General features: G+C 44.7%; 1 protein-coding gene across 3 annotated transcripts in view; it reads left to right on the top strand.

Annotated features, from left to right (window-relative positions):
* MIF4GD (MIF4G domain containing) overlaps nt 1-17,081 on the top strand; it is a 165,895-nt gene that overhangs the window by 99,694 nt on the left and 49,120 nt on the right. For all 3 annotated transcript variants that reach the window (XM_069654811.1, XM_069654813.1, XM_069654812.1), the window contains exon 2: nt 13,236-13,367. In XM_069654811.1, coding sequence (XP_069510912.1) covers nt 13,253-13,367 — 115 coding nt within the window. In that variant the 5' untranslated portion in view covers nt 13,236-13,252. The remainder of the gene's footprint in view (nt 1-13,235; nt 13,368-17,081) is intronic.

Genomic DNA, 17,081 nt, shown 5'->3' on the forward strand with positions numbered 1-17,081 from the left:
GGTGTAGGTAGCCAAATGGATTCATTGATATTTTAGGTGTTGTTTCCAATTTGTAATACTTTCGACATTGATATGAGTGTATAGCTTTTTGAATAATGACATTTATCAATATATTATTTTTAGATTTTATAACCCACAAACAGAAATCTATATATGGGCACAGGGAACTGTGCTATATTGCGCATTAGTCAAGTATTCTGTCTCCTTACATGGCAATTTTAAAAGTTGGCTTTTCATTATCAAACAATTTACCTTTACAACTTCTTGACTATCCCTTGAATCTGAAGCAAGAACATTCTACTTCCGTCACGTGCTCGCAGTTATCAACCACTTCTAGCGCGTATCAGGTAATCATACTTGGCTATTCCGCTACAGACTTGTTTTATGCATGTCAAGTAAGAGTTTGTATGTATCGTGTGATTATTTTACCAATTGTTTGGTTAGTGCTTTCCAATTGATATACACCTTAGTTGTCGTCCCCTGGTGTTTGTTTTCAGTTATAATTAGTGTTATCCATACTAATGCAAGTACTGTCTTTCAGGGAGATGCTGAAGCGTCCACCACATTGACAACAGCCCCAGATGTTCTTCAGCAGCACAAGGTATGGATACTGACAGCTCAATCGACTGTGATCATCAGGACTGGAACACTTGTCGTTTGATTGTTCTACACCATGTTTCATTCGTGGTTAGCCGTTGATATGTACCTGTGCGGTCGACCGCAAGCGTGTGTTGTGTTTTCAATATTGTAATCCTTACTAATGCAAATACTATGTTTCAGGCAGTTGTTGAATCGTCAACCCACGCACTTGATGCAGAGACTGACATTCAAGTAATTCCGGTGGAAGCGGGACCATGCGGATACGAATCGGCGCAACAGCTTTCGGAAGTGCGCACCACATTGACAACAGCCCTAGATATTCTTCAGCAGCATGAGGTATGGATACTGACCGCTCCATCGAGCGTGATCATATAACGTGATTCCATTTGCTATACTTTCTTCCCTATTAACGCAAGTACTGTGTTTCAGAGAAACGATGGAGCTTCCACTACAATCACAAGATCCCATTTAGATGATGCAGATGTAAAGAAATCGGAGAAATAAGTCGATTAAATCTGATCATATTTAAATATTCCTTGATTCTTTTAGACAATGCAACATTTGTGGTTATCTCTTTATATGTACCTGTGCCGTCGACCCCAAGTGTGTGTTATGTTTACAATATTGAAAACCATACTAACGCAAGTACTGTGTTTCAGGGAGTTGCTGATGCTTCCTCTTCAATACAATAATTCGTGGCAGTCCATGCAGAGCCAGAGGTATGGATACTGACCGCTCCATCGAACTAGGTCATCAGAGCTCGAATACTTGTCGTTTGATTGTTCCACACAATGTTTAAATTGTGTTTGGCTATTGAGATGTACCTGTGTGTTCGTCCTCACGTGTGTTTTATGCTAACAATATTTTGATACACAGTAATGAAAATACTATGTTTCAGGGAGTCGATGGAGCCTCATTCCGTGCTGTCTATGCGGATACAGAAAATATAGTCGTTGCAGCGCAAGAGGAACGGGAGACATGCGGATACGTATCGGAGCAACAGCGTGCAGATATTGAAGGTCGAGTCAAAAAAGTTGCAAAGAAAAGAAACAAAATAAGGTTAGTTACAAACAGTTCATAACTTAAGAATTTTTTTTGTGCTGGGGACTATTTTATGTTTTTTTCAAGTCAATTGTACTATACTTTATCTTGTGTTTAAACTGAACATCCCTTTTCCAATCTGTCCTCTAGTTACCCGTGGGTCTACCAACTATACATACACAGACAGTGAAGCGAATGAGAGATGTTACTTGCCAGACCATTTACACTATGGAGGCTATGGAGGAACTATTAATCCAGACGCGGCGTGTTGAGACTCAGGATGCTCATGTCAAATGTACAGAAAATGAAATGAATGTGTCCGGAGAATCCAGTAAAGTTGTAAAGGACCATTGCTACAGTACGACCGCACCACCGCAACAACATGATACTGGATGTATTGAAGATAGCTCTGAAGTAGTCGCAGATCAATTTACACAGTCTACACCCGCCAAATAATTGCCACCAAAAAAGCTGTCGACATTGTTGTGTTCTCCCATCAATGTTGAAGTAGCAGATGTTGAAATGACAGAGAATGAAACAGCAGCAGCATTCACTGACGCATCAGAACTTGATAGCAGCGATATTTCTTTCAAATGTGGTGAAATGTCCTCAACGTCACAGGCCGAAACAACTTTGACGCAGGATGACAGTCTAACGAAAGAGGGCAAATACATAGTATTCGACAGTTGTTTAATGGATATTATAAGTATGCTGAAATGTGGGCATTCCGTCAGAGGGAAAGTATGTGGGAAGCCATTGATTCATGTGACTCGTCAAAAACAAGGCAGTAACATCACAATGCATGCCGCCTGTAGATTACATCATACGTTCTCATGGTCTGCACAACCGATGCTGGGGAAACTGCCAGCAGGCAATCTACTGTGTGCAGCTGCATCACTTTTTAGTGGCTCCAGTTTTAGAAAGTCAAAGTCTTTCTTTCAGTTTGTGGGACTCCATTTTATTTCAAAAACTCAGTACTACAAATACCAACATGATTATCTGTTTCCGGCCATCAGTGATGCTTGGAAAATTGAGCAATTGTCTCTAGTAAGTACATTCAAAGGCAAACGATTCAGGCTAGCCGGCGATGGACAGTGCGACAGCCCTGGATTTTCTGCCAAGTACTGCACCTACCACTTTCAGGACATGCAGGTAACACAATGTACATCCTCAATGGCCATGGAGAAACTAGGATTTATAAAATCAGTGGAATATCTGCAATCGAGGGGAATGCACATCGACCTCATCGCCACGGATAGACACGTTTCAATTGCCAAGACAATGAGAGAGCAGTTCCCACATATTAAACATCAATTTGATGTATGGCATCTTGCTAAATCAATCAATAAGAAAATCTCGGCTGCATGGAAAAAAAAAGGTTTGGAAAGTATTTCAGAGTGGTCCCAGTCTATCAGCAACCATCTTTGGTGGAGCTCCAAAACTTGTGAAGGGTCAGTGGAAATACTACTTGAAAAATGGCGGTCACTGATGCACCACTGTACCAACGTGCACCGCTGGTCAGAAAACCTACATTTCCACCAATGTGAACATGGCCCTTTGTCCCCAGTGGAGGCACGGAAGAAGAAGTGGTTGAATCCATCTTCACCGACACACAAAGCCATTGAGAAGATTGTTTTCGATAAAGCTCTATCAAGAGATTTGAGGGGACTGACAGAATTCTGTCACACAGGAGGCTTGGAGGTGTTCCACAATATGTGCCTAAAGTACAGGCCAAAGCGCTTGCATTTCAGCATACAGGGCATGAGACATAGGACTCTACTAGCGGTCTTGGCCCATAACGAGAATCTCAGCCGTGAACAATCTAGGACTAAGGGTAATGTAAGGATGCCTCGCTACACTAAGGCCTTTTCAAAAAGAAGTAAGCAATGGGTGATCAAACCAGTCTATGAGGAAATGGAGTTCGACTTTGTCAAAAGCCTTATTGTTGCTGTATTAGAGAAGCACAGATATGGAATTTTGAATGTTTCTGTGCAGAGCACTGATCCATTGCCACCCAACATTGCCACTGTGCCATGTCCACCCAAAGGAGAGCTGGTTGTGAAGTACAAATCCCGGTTTAAATAATTTGTAATACGATTGTCTTTTTGTAAATAAATGTTATTGTACAGTGTGCATAGATAGTACGCTAACCCTGACCCCTACCTTCACCATCCTGGGTGCCGAACAACCTGGGTGTCATCTTTGAATTCTCTCTATTCACCTCATATTGCTGACCTTGTCTATATGTGTATGTATATATTTTTGTTGATGTAAATAATTTTCGCAATCTCTTCTAAATGATGGGCACTGTTAACCGAGGGGAGGCTTGCGTATTGCAAATAATAAAACAAACAAACAATAAATCTCACTTTCAACTCAACTCCTCGGGTACTTTATACTTTCCCTGACCTTCCCCAAAAAATTAAAAGTCAATAGTTATGGTTCTTTGGGGCTTCAAAGATCGCAGACAACGAGGACAAAATTGGGGGCCTTAGAACGCGCCAAGCGAGCCGTTGCAGATGGGAGCGAAGCCAGTTCGCATTTGCACATTGAGGCGCACTACATAGATGGATTTGAAACTTCAAGTTCTCACAGATGGCTTTACTACGGGATGTTGCAAAGAAAGAATGTATGCTCATTTCTAGTGAAGGTCAGCGGCTTTGATTTTCAGCTCGCGCCCTGAAGAGGCCCACAACTCGCACTGGCAGTATAAGGTTCTATTGTTTTTTGACCTTGAGAGACAGGGACCATGCCAAAAGAACTTCATTTGAAGGGGGGGTGAGGGGTGCAATAACGTAAGAGACGATAAGGCAGAAAATTCTGAAACTAGACCGAGTTTCATGTTAGTTCAGTATACGAAAAATCGTTGTCAAGAGCACAGTGGGATTTACGGACTGCATTACGCAGCGACACAATGGAAATTGCAAATATAATGTAAGTAACTCTTTAGACGCTTTTATACCGGAATGAGGAATTAATGAATGGATGCATGAATAAATGAACGAATGAAGAGCTTTGAAAAGGTTTGTGGGATCGTCCTTGTAGCGGGCACATGGGCATGCAGGTCCACATTCCACACGCATGTAGACAAAAAGTCGTTTCTCATTGTGTACTAACCTCGATTTATTTCGTTAGTTTTCGCATTGATTTTAGAGCCGAACATACTCCATTGCACTATCCTTGAAAGCGAATAGTTTCAGCTCGGCCGTAATAAATAAAATGAGTAATATTAATAAAGATCGGCTGGCAAGACTAATTATACATTTTATGTTTTCAAAACAGGTATATCCTTCCCTTTTGCCACTGCCACCAGTTTCAGACACCGGCAGATGGTTTTTTAACCGCCAGCTGCAGCTTAATGTAAACAACTGCACAAACCTGATGATCTTATGGGACGATCGCCAAGGGCCCATATGCCCTTACGCGGTACTAGCGGCTAGAAGCAACATATCAACCTTTACGCTGGCCTAGTGCCTACTTGATGGAACAGCCTTGCGGTTCAACGTGCGACAAAAGTGCTTCTTTGAACGAAAACCAACACCCTGTGTACCATAAAGGAACAGCGTGTGACTCACGATAAACTTTCGGATTTGCGGATAGAGATAAAAGAAAATAAATGACTTTCGGAGTTCATATGGCAATTGCTGAATATTCTATAAACATTTAATGTCAAATAAATGTACGTTACCAAATTTACCGTGTTGCTGTTTGATTTTAAAGTACAGTTTCATATTCCGAATTGTGGCGCGCTGTGTTGTGAGCTGATCTGTGTTGGTTTCCGGGTTCTGTGTGAAGTCGCGTAGAAGACGACTGGGCGCGTTCGCCCACGCAGCACAGAAACGATCGGAGAGAGGCGGCGAATATGAATGTTTTGATAATGTCAGGCTCAGGGGCGGGGGATATGATTTAGTGCCGCAAAAGCAGGTCAGCCAGGGCGATGCGGCAAGTGATAGGATTATCACAAAATGTCAGGGCCCTACTGCCTGTTTTCGCGTGCGTTTAATGGATGAAAACCCGGGTAAGGTCCATAGGAAATGTTTCTAAAATCGAGCGATTTAGGCTTAAAAACACATGGCCGACCCGTAGGGGCAATACAAATTTTTGGCCGAACCATTCCTTTAAAGGCCATGCTGGAAAATAATATTGATGCTGTGATTGTTAACATGGGCCTGCTACGACTGGATGTACACTCCATAGCTGATGGGCTAAGCACAGTGGAGGCACAGGTACAAGAAAACCCGGCGAGCATAGGCAGTAACACGTCGAATGTAACGCAATTGACGAATGAACTGAGAATATTACAGCGAATAGTTGAAGATGCGGAGGGGCGGGCAAGAAGAAATAATATCCAAATACTTGGCCTGCCAGAGGGAGAAGAAGGGCGTAATGTAACGGAGTACGTTGAGAATCTGCTCATACAGGAAATTGGAGCAGGAACACTGACGCAAGGATTTACAGTTGAACAGGCGCATAGATCTCTTGCGAGGAGACGACCCCGGCTGGGTGCGTCACCCTTATGTATCATTGTGAAAATCTTGAATTTCAAAGACTGGGAATGCATTTTGGCTTTTTCGAGAGATGGAGGGTTTATCCAGAGAGCGTCTTCGAGACTGATCATATACCCGGACTACACCCTGCAAGTACAAAGAAATCGAGCCCAATTTGGCCCTATCAAAGAAAGATTGCGTCGCTCATGTGTCAAGGCTATGCTTATTTAGCCCGGCAAGCTGAGAGTAGTGCACAAAGGGAAAAAAATTGTATTTTTTTATTTCTACAATGGAGGTGCAGGACTGGATGAACAGCAAAGGAATAGCGCCCATCCCCCGAAAGGGGTGCACACTGAACGGTTGCAGCGTTAAGGGAAAGATGCAAGAACTGGAACACAAGAATGTGTGTTAAGATCCTTGAGCTCGAAGCAGGAATCTTCTGGAAGGCAGAGACAGGAGGAGTGAACTGAACTCCCAGGACAGACAGCGTAGTCCACACCCACGTTAACAGTTCTTTTTCTCTAGCAGTGTCGGCTCTCGGCACCCACCACTGCACATTACTTGCACAGGAAGCCAGAATGCGAGAAGCGTTCAGGCCTGAACATTCGGGAGATTGTTGAGCCATTATTGTTTGCATTTAAAATGAACACGTTGTTGGTTAATGTATGTTTGAGTTGATGGTGCGGAGGGGGCTTAAGCTCCAACTTCAAGGGTCAAACACAGAAGGGGTATTTGTAGAGATGGTGGTCTTTTTCTCTTCACACTGAGGTACGGGATGGGGGAACACGCACGAGTCTGGTGGAGGGGAAAGGAGGAGGAAGCCGGTGGGATGAGGGAGGAGGGGATTGAAAGGGAACATGGCGACTGGGATTAAGATAATGACCTGGAATGTGCTTGGTCTAAACTGTTACATTAAATGAGTGAGCGTGCTCCCATACTTGCGGAGAAAGGGAGTGCGCATAGCATTATTATACGAAACGCACCTCACGAAAGAAAGACAATGTACCCTGGCAAAGAAAAGGTAAGGGACGCTGGTGGGGTCTCCGTACACTGCATATGCTAGGTGAGTGGTGGTTTGGGTGATGCCCTTGGTCCCTTTTAAAGTCTTGGAGACAAGGAGAGACGAGGAGCGCAGGATGATTTTGGTATATGGCTTCTTGGAGAGTCGGGAGGTGTGTATAGTAAATACGTATGCACCCAACCATAATGCAGGCGTTTTCTTTGATTCCCTGTCCGCGCCTGGCCCCCTATCGGAGAGCAATATGGATCCGGGAGGTGTGAGGGGGACGATTTCAACTCCACAGCGGATCCAGTGCTGGATAGATCGGATGAGAAACATGGGAAGCCACTGCACCACCACCTCCCTCAATTCCCCCCCCCCAGCAAAATCCCTGACCAAGTTAATGAATCGTCTAGAGTTGGAGGATGTCTTGAGATCGGAGCATGGACACATACAAGGGTATTCACATTACCCGGCGCAACACGGCCTATTCACATGCATAGACTACCTTTTCACGGGAAGGGAGACGCTAGGGAAATTTGAGTGCTTCGGATTTTCACCGAGTGTCTTCTCAGACCACACCCCTTTGATTGTGGAGTGGCAGGGCCTATCTTATAGACTCTTCCCCCCTCCCCCCAACCTTCCAGTATGGTGACTACAGGCAGAAGCGCAGCTCGACGAGGTGTTCAAAGATCAGATGTCAGATAGTGTAGAGGGTTTCTTTGAGAATAATGTGGACAATGTGGGCTTTAAGACTGTGATGAGGGGGGAAGCAATAGGACGAATGAGTGGAGTTAGAAAAACCATAATGAAGGACCTTTCATATGCAGAAGGGGGACTTGCTGAGGCAGAACTTAAACAAGGGATGGGAAGTTTAGGGGACAGAACACTGACAGAACTTTAACAGCAGTCTATTGCACAATGGAAAAGGCTATGCAAGTTCGACTATGCAAAGTACACAGAAGGATTACATGGAGAGGGGACAGGCCAGGGAAGCTGCTAGTGTGACTATGTCGCAGGGGCGGGAAAAGGGAAATGATCTGTGCAATACAAGATAGTAGCAGAGAGATACACAGGGCAAGAGCAGGAGTGAACCTAGTGGTCGCAAAATTTTACGAATCCTTATATGATCCGAAGCAAAATGCAGACTGCCCAGGTGGAAGTGTTATCGGAATTGCCATTACTGAATCTGACAACAGAACGGGTGGAATTATTAGATGCACCATTCATGGTTGATGAAATCCAGGAGGTCATAAAAGAGCTGCCCACTGGTAAGACACCAGGAGCGGATGGGCTACCAGGGGTATTCTCTAGAGAGTACACAGGCACACTGGCTCGGCTCCCAAGCTGTTGGAAATGTATGAGGAGGCGTTTGAGAGTGGGGAACTGTGCCAAAGCCTGAGGGAATCCATAATAGTACCCATTTTAAAACCACGTAAGCCCCCTTTGGAGTGTGGCTCGTATAGGCCCCTTTCCATGATAAATACTGATTGCAAAATCCTAACGGTCACATCAGCGCAACGACTGAGACCAGTGATAGGCAAGATGGCATATTTAGACCAGACAGGACATGTCCGGGACAGGAATACTTCCTGGAACCTGCAGAGATTGCACCATATAATTGACTGTACTGAGGGTAGGCAGGAGAAATGCGCCCTGGCATCCCTGGACACCATCAAGGCATTTGACTGTGGAGTGGGACTGAGCTGTACGCCACATTACGGCGTTTTGGCATGGGCCCTGACCTTTCTGAGATGGGTACAAGTGATTTATGCAGCCCCAAAGGCAAAAGTGAAGGCAGGGAAACAGATCTCTGGTAGTTAGGAGCTTAAAAAGGGTACAAGGCAGGGCTGCTCCATGTTATTTATCCTAGCCTTGGAACCGCTGGCAGTGTACTTGCGCCAAGAATATAGAGACGCCGGCATAGCACTAAGAGGGGCGAGACATGTCATGTTGTTCTATGCACACGATATGTTGCTCTATTTAAAATTACTGGATAGATACGCAGGGATTAGGATCAGCAGGGACAAGTCCAGCTTGTTCCGGTTGGGGGCTTTACAGGCCCGAGGCGAAAAACAGTTCCCAGACCTGGGGATAAAATGGGCGCCACAGACGTTCTGATACTTGGGGCTAGACATTTGGCATGACATACTAGATGCACATAAGCAGAACACACTGAGGGTGTGGGAGGGGCTTGAGAAGAGCATGGTGTTTTGGAGGGACTTACCGTTGTCAATGGCAGGGAGGGCAGCAGTGATTAAAATGGTGGCACTGCCGAGGTTGTTGTATCACCTGGAAAATATTCCATACAATGTGCCTGTGCCCTTCTTCCGCATGATCGACAGAGCACTTGGAGAGTTTCTGTGGGCGGGCAGGAGATGCAGGATAACAATGAAGATGCTACAATGCAATCATACTGAGGGAGGGATACGGGTACTTAACTTTGAGGCATACTATTAGACTGGGCAGCTACAGTTCATGATTGGATGGATGGAGGATGAACCTACAATGGACACGTAGCTATTGCAACCATGGGCTGAACCACTCTACCTAAAAGATGTTATGGGCGGAGGACGGGAACCTCAGGAATATGCCACACTTGGTGTGTAGAAAAGGGGATGGAAACTGGGCTATCTGACGCATATCTATTAGGGATGTTCCCAAAGGGGAAGATGGTGGGTGCAAGAGGCAGACAAATAGAGCACATGATGAGGATGAAAGATATAATCTGCATACTGCCCAAAAGGATAGCCATGGCCTGGAAACAAGCTGGGGGCCCAAGCGTAGAGTTATGGTGGGGAGATGTGCGAAGGTGGGAAATGGCTGAGACAGTAGTGTGGCACTGGGCAATGGAACGAGGACAACGTGAAAGAAGCGACTATGTACAGGCAAAGAATACGCTCACCCAGATTATATTTGAGGCTGAGAGGCTGAGCAATGCACATGGGGACGAAGCCCAAGAATGGGGTACCGGCCATACCTAACACACATGTGGGAAGTTAAGAGGGTGGAGGCAATACAAATGGAAAAGAACTGTGCACTATGATAGCGGGTCATGCGAAGGGTGGACCAGAGGGCTGTGATGTAGCCTGGGTAGAAAGCCCACAGAGCGCAGAGGTGGCAGAGTTGGTAAACCCACTGCAATTTGCAAGAGAGGGCAGAGCTGCTGCATAATCTAGGCAGGCCAAGAGGCTTGAATAACACTGTACCCTGTGGATGTATATGGAACATACACGTAATGTTTGATTCCTTGAAGGAGGGGAGAATTTGGGTAGGATGGGGGGGTTTAATATTGTTTTATATTGGTTGTGTAATGAAAACAATAAAAACAAATTTTGAAAAACTTGGTAAAAACTAAAATAATGCACTGTACTAAGAGGGGGGAAAAAACATTGCCCTTTCAGTGGCGAATTGGCCTTGATGTGTTTGAGAAGGTAGATAGTTTTATCTATCTTGGTTTTGCAATTATTCCGAAACCATATAAATTGTTAGTTAAGGAATGGATGAAAGGTCGTGCAATTGCTGTCTAATCAGTTGAGCTTAGTAGATGCAAAATATGGACAGTTCACTATAATTCCAGTTTTAAAGTTTTATGAAGGAAAGATTGTTCCTAAGATTGTATATGGAATAGAGGGTTTTAGACTATGGGTTTGATTTTGAGGAAAGCTTTGTGAATTCCCAATTCCATACCATTGGCTGTCATAAAATTGGCGCTCGGTATTTATTTGATTTCCTGTAGAAACTTTTATAATACGATTTTAAATAGTTTTATTTTATGATTGTAGACATTTTTGGGATATTCATGGTGATAGTCTTTTTTTGGTGAATTTTCCAAGTTTTGCCTAAACTTGCTCAAGAATATTGGTTTATCAAGTCAAGATCTCAGAGATAATCCTGGAAAAGTGAAATGTCGTTTGTTTGAATTACACTGGATAGCCACTCTTGAAGCTATGCATGATTTTCTGAGCCACTTATCTATGGAGCACAAGCAAGCCAGTGTTATTGGCTCCATATCTTTAGATTTATCCAGACATACCGATTAGGCTTGTTTTTTTAAAGATTTAAATGGAATGTACTTCATAGAAAGGAAATGTTGTTGAGAAATGGTCTGCAATCATTGGCCTCTGCCAACTGCAGATTCTGCAACGAGCACTACAAACCTGAGACTTTAAAGCATGTATTGATTGTGTGCAATGCATTAGCAGGAAAGAGAATGACTCTTTTAACCTCTTAACTGCCAAGCTATTATGTAAGTCTATGTAAAAAGGACGAGCATACTAAGAAGGTTCAGGATGTATTTACTCTGGGTGATTGAGAAATCTTTTGTATAACTGTTTAGCGGGATGTATGACATCAATTGTATTGGCAGTAGTTGGGTTTTTTAAATTCTTCGCCGTTACAGCCGTTTAGGGATACTAACGTTATTATGAATATGAGGTGATTTTCTTTTTCCCCCCCTCTTTCGATTGTTTATATTATTTATGAGAGTATATGCTTGATGAATTTTAATCAAATTGCTGATTTGATTGAGTTTTGAATCTAATGTGGATTGTTAAAGGTTACTTTGTATAACCATTTAGCATGAAAAAAATTTTATCTGTCCAGGCGCCACCGATGTCACAATCCTGAGCATTAAACCAGGAGTTGGGAGAGTCTGGATTTGTTGCGCACTCTTTCTGGAGGTTGATGCATCTCCAACATGGCAGGGATCATAGGGTGCCGAGCCTGAGGCCCAACTTGCCATGCCATGAGGATGTAGGTTGGGGACTGGGGTAGCACTTGTCAGGTAGTTGCTGTGCCCCCATAAGATCAGGACATATTAGGCAGGGTGGGGCACAGCCTCCCGAGAACCGTGAAGTTTCTTGGTAGCCTCCCCACCCCAGACTCTGATCCGAGAGTTGGGACTTTAATATCGGGGAGCGACGGGCAAATGTGGGGGAGAGTAACGAGAGTTCTCTTGCACATTACAGTACTATGAATTTATTACTGAAGCCAAATGTCTAGAAAATGTTTTTGACAAAAGTGAATATTTTGTTTGTGATGCGTACAATGTACATATTTGTATGTTGTTTTTTTTATTAATTGAAATTTAGCCGAATTATGAATGGAGAGTTGAAAATGACAGGCATTAAATGTCCTACGCTGGTTAGTTTGGTAGTCTATCATAAGAGACATGACACTGAAATCCATTTTTAGAGGATGCAAGTCTCTTCGGACTATTAACTTCTTTTTCCTACCACGTGGCCTAGACATTATATTTCAGTGACATTTTGGAGGGGTCAGGGGCTCGCACAAGCCTGTACACTGGATCCTTTGACCATCCACATATTGTCGTCTTTCAGACAATATACGCATGGGAGCAAACATGTGTCTGTAGGCAGTATTCCACTTCTGCACAAACCCTGCTGACACTCGGAGCTTCAGATCACAGAAGAGCAAATGTGGTGGCTTCGTTTTAGTACTTCGTGATTATGTTATGTTACTATGCTTTTTACTGCTTTAGATGGCCATTATAGTCGAGCCAAGGGACCGAATGCCTGTCGGTGGCTTATTGTATAAACTAGTAACAATAACAAAACGTTAGCCTCTGTCGTATGGCTTACGTGGGAAGCTATTTGCCAACACTATGTAGGGGGATAGTGTTTATGATACAGGTGCAGGGGTGTGTGAGCCTGCACATCACTGTCTGCAGTGTGTGAAAATAAGCAGAGCGAGAGCTAATGTAACTAATAATGCTACTCGGGCATTGTGCACTTCATAGCAGTCACAGGGTTTGAGCTTGTTTTTGTTATTTTCCCAGCCGTAATCCTTTCGCCAGGCACAGTGGGATATAGCTTCTGACGAGTCTGCACTTTCAGAGCAGGGTGGGTCCAACCATGAGCTGTAGCCCAAGGCACAGAACCAAAAGGCGCATGCTGCACGAACCACACTGTCATACATAGAATTAACTAAAGCTATGGGGTACTATGCATGAGAGTGTGCGACATGGGGGAATCCCGGTGTAGGCTGTTCATGAACCGGAAAGAATTCAGATGCAGAGAGGGCTCATCTCAGTGATTGCTTCGAGTTGCTTTCCTCCCAAACTAATCCGTTTTTGTAAATTTCAGAACTGCTAGTCCTGCCCATGTGTTGGAACCCCAATGCGCAAGACAGAAACATGGGAGAGACTGGCAAAGAAGAATATAAAATGCAGTCTTTCGACGCAGACACCCAGCAGTTGCTAAAGACCGCCCTGAAAGGTGAGTGATTCGGAAAGCAGGCGTTTATGTGATTTATCTCTTCCTTATCCTTTCGAGTGCTATTAGGTTGTGCATAGCACACACTAATTTGGGAAGGTGTTAAGGGATGTGCCTCCCCCAGTCGCCTATCACTCTTGGCTCGAGGTGGTGGGGTGGTATGGGGTGTATTAGTTTAACCATGCTAAAACAGAGGTCTTGTGGTACAAGCACAAAATTGCATGTTGTCTTGTTTATTCCCATCGGCAGACGAACACACGCCTTTCTCGCCAAGGGTGATCTCTTAAAATTCCCATATGTTGAATAATTGAGTGCTGCAGCACACTTTTCCATAAATTCCGCACCTTTGTGGACATCTTGTTCTCGGGGTGTAAAATGCTCTCCCCGGATTGCTCGTGAACCCCCTTAATGGTTTATCACTTCAAATGTGGCAGTAGACATCTGTGCCCAAAAAACAGCTCTGAACTCCTAACACATTTATATGCAGGTTTTTCTCCTTCCCCCAAACATAAGCCTCTGGCATGAGGGGGTCTCCTGTGTGGGTCCTGAAGTCCTCCATTGACGCATCAGTTTTTGCTGTCAACTCCTGGTTGGGATCTGTGAAAGGCACCCTCCTTCTGAGATATCTGTTTCTCTCTGCCTCGCACCAAAATAAACCTTTGTGGAACACGCAGATCAGCTGCATTTTGGGTACAATGTCCTTTCATAGACACCCGTTTTGACGACAGGTGTTTTACCATGGAATTTTAGCTGAAAAAAAAAGTTCCATTTTATTTCTTTTTTTTAGTTTTGGGGGGGTGGGGAAAGGGCATATAAAGGGTTGGGGGTGGGAGTAAAAAAGAGGTAAATAACTGGGCAGTAGGGAACCTCCCAAAGATAATTTTAAAAAGTAAACGTTTTTTCAGCAAAAAATTCCACGGAAAAACACCCGTCGTCAAAACGAGTGTCAATGAAATGACATAGAACTGAATTTTGTTGTCCCACTGGCCTGACATTTGGCGCCAGTCTCCAGAAACTGCAGCAGGCACATATAAAGTCTGCAGTTTTAAAGCAAAGGGATGCACAATGGCAGCATACCCAAGAGAGATTTCAATGTCCAGACTGAGGTTACTGGGGGTCATTACGACCCAGGCGGTAAGTGCGCCGACTTTACCACCATGGTGTAAACTACGTTTACACCATGGTGGATGGCGGATTTACCGCCCCATTCCAAGGTGAGTGGGGCGGTAAATCCCCATTTTACCCTTCCCCATTCCCATTCTTGCCCCATAGGGCATAATGGGAGTGGGGAAGGCGCTAATTACGCCACCGTAAATTACGGTGGCGTAAATAGCACCAAGGCGGTTTAGCGCCATGGATTTTAACGGCTGCTAAAAGCAGCCGTTAAAATTGGAATCAGGCGTTAAGGGTTAACGACGGCGTTAACCCTTAACGCCTGAGTTGTAATGAGGCCCACTGTCTCTGATCCCAATGACTGAATCTTGGCCATGATCTTCTTGATTCGCTCTTCTGAGGATCTCGCCTCTGAGGTGATTGTATTCAAAGCTGCCTCCAGAAACTCCATCCACGTCGATGGAATTCTGGATAACTTCTTGCAATTGGTTGAGAAATGCAACAATGTCTAGCACACCTGTGTCCCGTTGTCCTTGTTCCAACGTTGGTGCCCAGACCAGCCAGTCATCCAGGTAAAGGTGAACATGAAGCTTTCAACATCCTGACTTCTCCCGAACCAGGAAATTGCAGTGGGGAACTCGCTCTATGGCCTTTTTGATCACTACTGCCTGCACTTCTCTTTCCATTACATCCAGATGATTTTCACTTTGCAGGTGGGCGATGTGATTGGTGGCTTCTTTAGCAATTCCATAGTGTTGCTACCAAGGAAAGCGCCCCAGGGGCCGTGGGTGATGGGAGCCAAGTCTGCTTGCTCGACTGGCTGTTGACTTACAACATGCACCTTCACCTGCTGCTGCCCTGGTATGACTGATCTTGATTTGCAATGATCTCCTTTTGCATACAGAGGGTCCTCTGTAAGACTGTGAGCAATAGGATGAATGGGAGTCTCTGCCAGACATTGAACAATGGTTTCTGGGGCGAAGTACTAGTAGTGGCGTCACTGCTGAAGTTCACCCAGTGACCTTGCTTTATCCGTCAGTTTTCATCGTTCGTAATGAGGCCACTTTTTTTTCTAAAACTTTATTTATTCAGTCACAATTGATTAATTACAGTGGTGTCAGGGTGAAATACTACATGGTATGTTTTCGTGTACGGTAACCACTCTTACATATTTATCCTTAGGGTTGCTGACTGTGTATTTGTATGAGTCAGATCAACATCGATTGTAGCATTTCAACAAACTTTATAACCCCCGCTCCCCTTTCCCAAACTGTATGACGCGGTCTTTTATCGTTCGTTGGAAGCACCGAGTCTTTTCGGGTGGCATGACACGCCAACTCAGGTTCCACTTAATCCTCTGTTCCATTCCTCAGTTTTGTAGAGCTCTCAATATTGTCGGCCTGTAGTATTGTGCCTCCTTCTCCCTAACAGACTCGAGAAAGGGATCCCATACTCCCCAGAATTTCTGGCGCCTGCCATCTTTCAGGGCTCCAACTTTCTCCATTGCCATTACGTTCCAAATGTTTACCCACCAACATGGGGCCAGCAGGGTTTTTCCAGTTCTGGGCTAGGGTCATTTTTGCCACCATTAACAAATAGGTGATGAGGGAGGCATTATTGCCGGTAGCTGCGTAAACATCCTCTACTACTGTTCCCAAAGGTATAGCCTTAGGTGTGAAAGGCAGCTGTTTCCCTGTGACCTCTTTTATGCGCCCAAGCACCTCCTTCCAGTACATTGTGGCCTTAGGGCAGGGCCACCACATGTGAATCAGATCGCCTTTGCCTCCGCATTGTCTCCAGCACTTGGGTGGGTAGCTAAGATTCATTTTGTGCAGTCTATGGGGGGTCCGATACCACCTGAAGCATATCTTACATGCTGTCTCTTTGAAGGCGGTACATTTGGACACCTTCTGTGCCCTCCTCCAGATTTGAGCACATTCTTCCTCCCTAATAGGTTCCCCCAGGTCTGTTGCCCAGTTGGCCATATAAGAGAGAAGAGTGTTCACCCCGCCCCCCCTTGGGCCTTATCTAACAGCCTATACAATCTAGATACTGCTCTCGACACCGTGCCTTCTTGCAGGGTCATTTCCAGCCCTATTGGGGTCCTCGTAGCTCCCTTCCTAACCTCTTTTTGTGATATCCAGTGCCAGATTTGGATATACATAAATATTTCTTTCCCCCACACCAAATTTCTGCTTACATTCCTCGAACAATAGCGGATTTACCCCCCTTGGAAAAAGGTCTTTCAAGTGGGTTTTTTGCGCATGCCCCGAGTTATCCAAAAAACAGGTCTGTGTGCCCGGGGTGAAGTCCTGATTATATGCCATGGGAGTGAAGGGTCCCTGACCCGGAGTGATGCCACGTCTCTTTAATGCCCTGTGCCAACCCTTCAGTGACACTTTGGTCTCTTCCAGCAGTTGGCCTTCTGCTCCTTTGGCTCTTGCTCACGTGTACCCAGCGGAATTGTGGTTACCCCTTATTCAATTCCTACCCGCCCTTTTCATGTGTCCTTCCTCATCCACTGCAGCATTGGCGCGATTTGTGCGGCTAGGATATACCTCTTGATATCAGGACCCCATCAGGATCTTTTTTGAATTCTGGGTT

This window comes from Ambystoma mexicanum, chromosome 3q, assembly GCF_040938575.1.
Source record: "Ambystoma mexicanum isolate Mex_15411 chromosome 3q, UKY_AmexF1_1, whole genome shotgun sequence".
NCBI classification, from domain to species: domain Eukaryota; kingdom Metazoa; phylum Chordata; class Amphibia; order Caudata; family Ambystomatidae; genus Ambystoma; species Ambystoma mexicanum.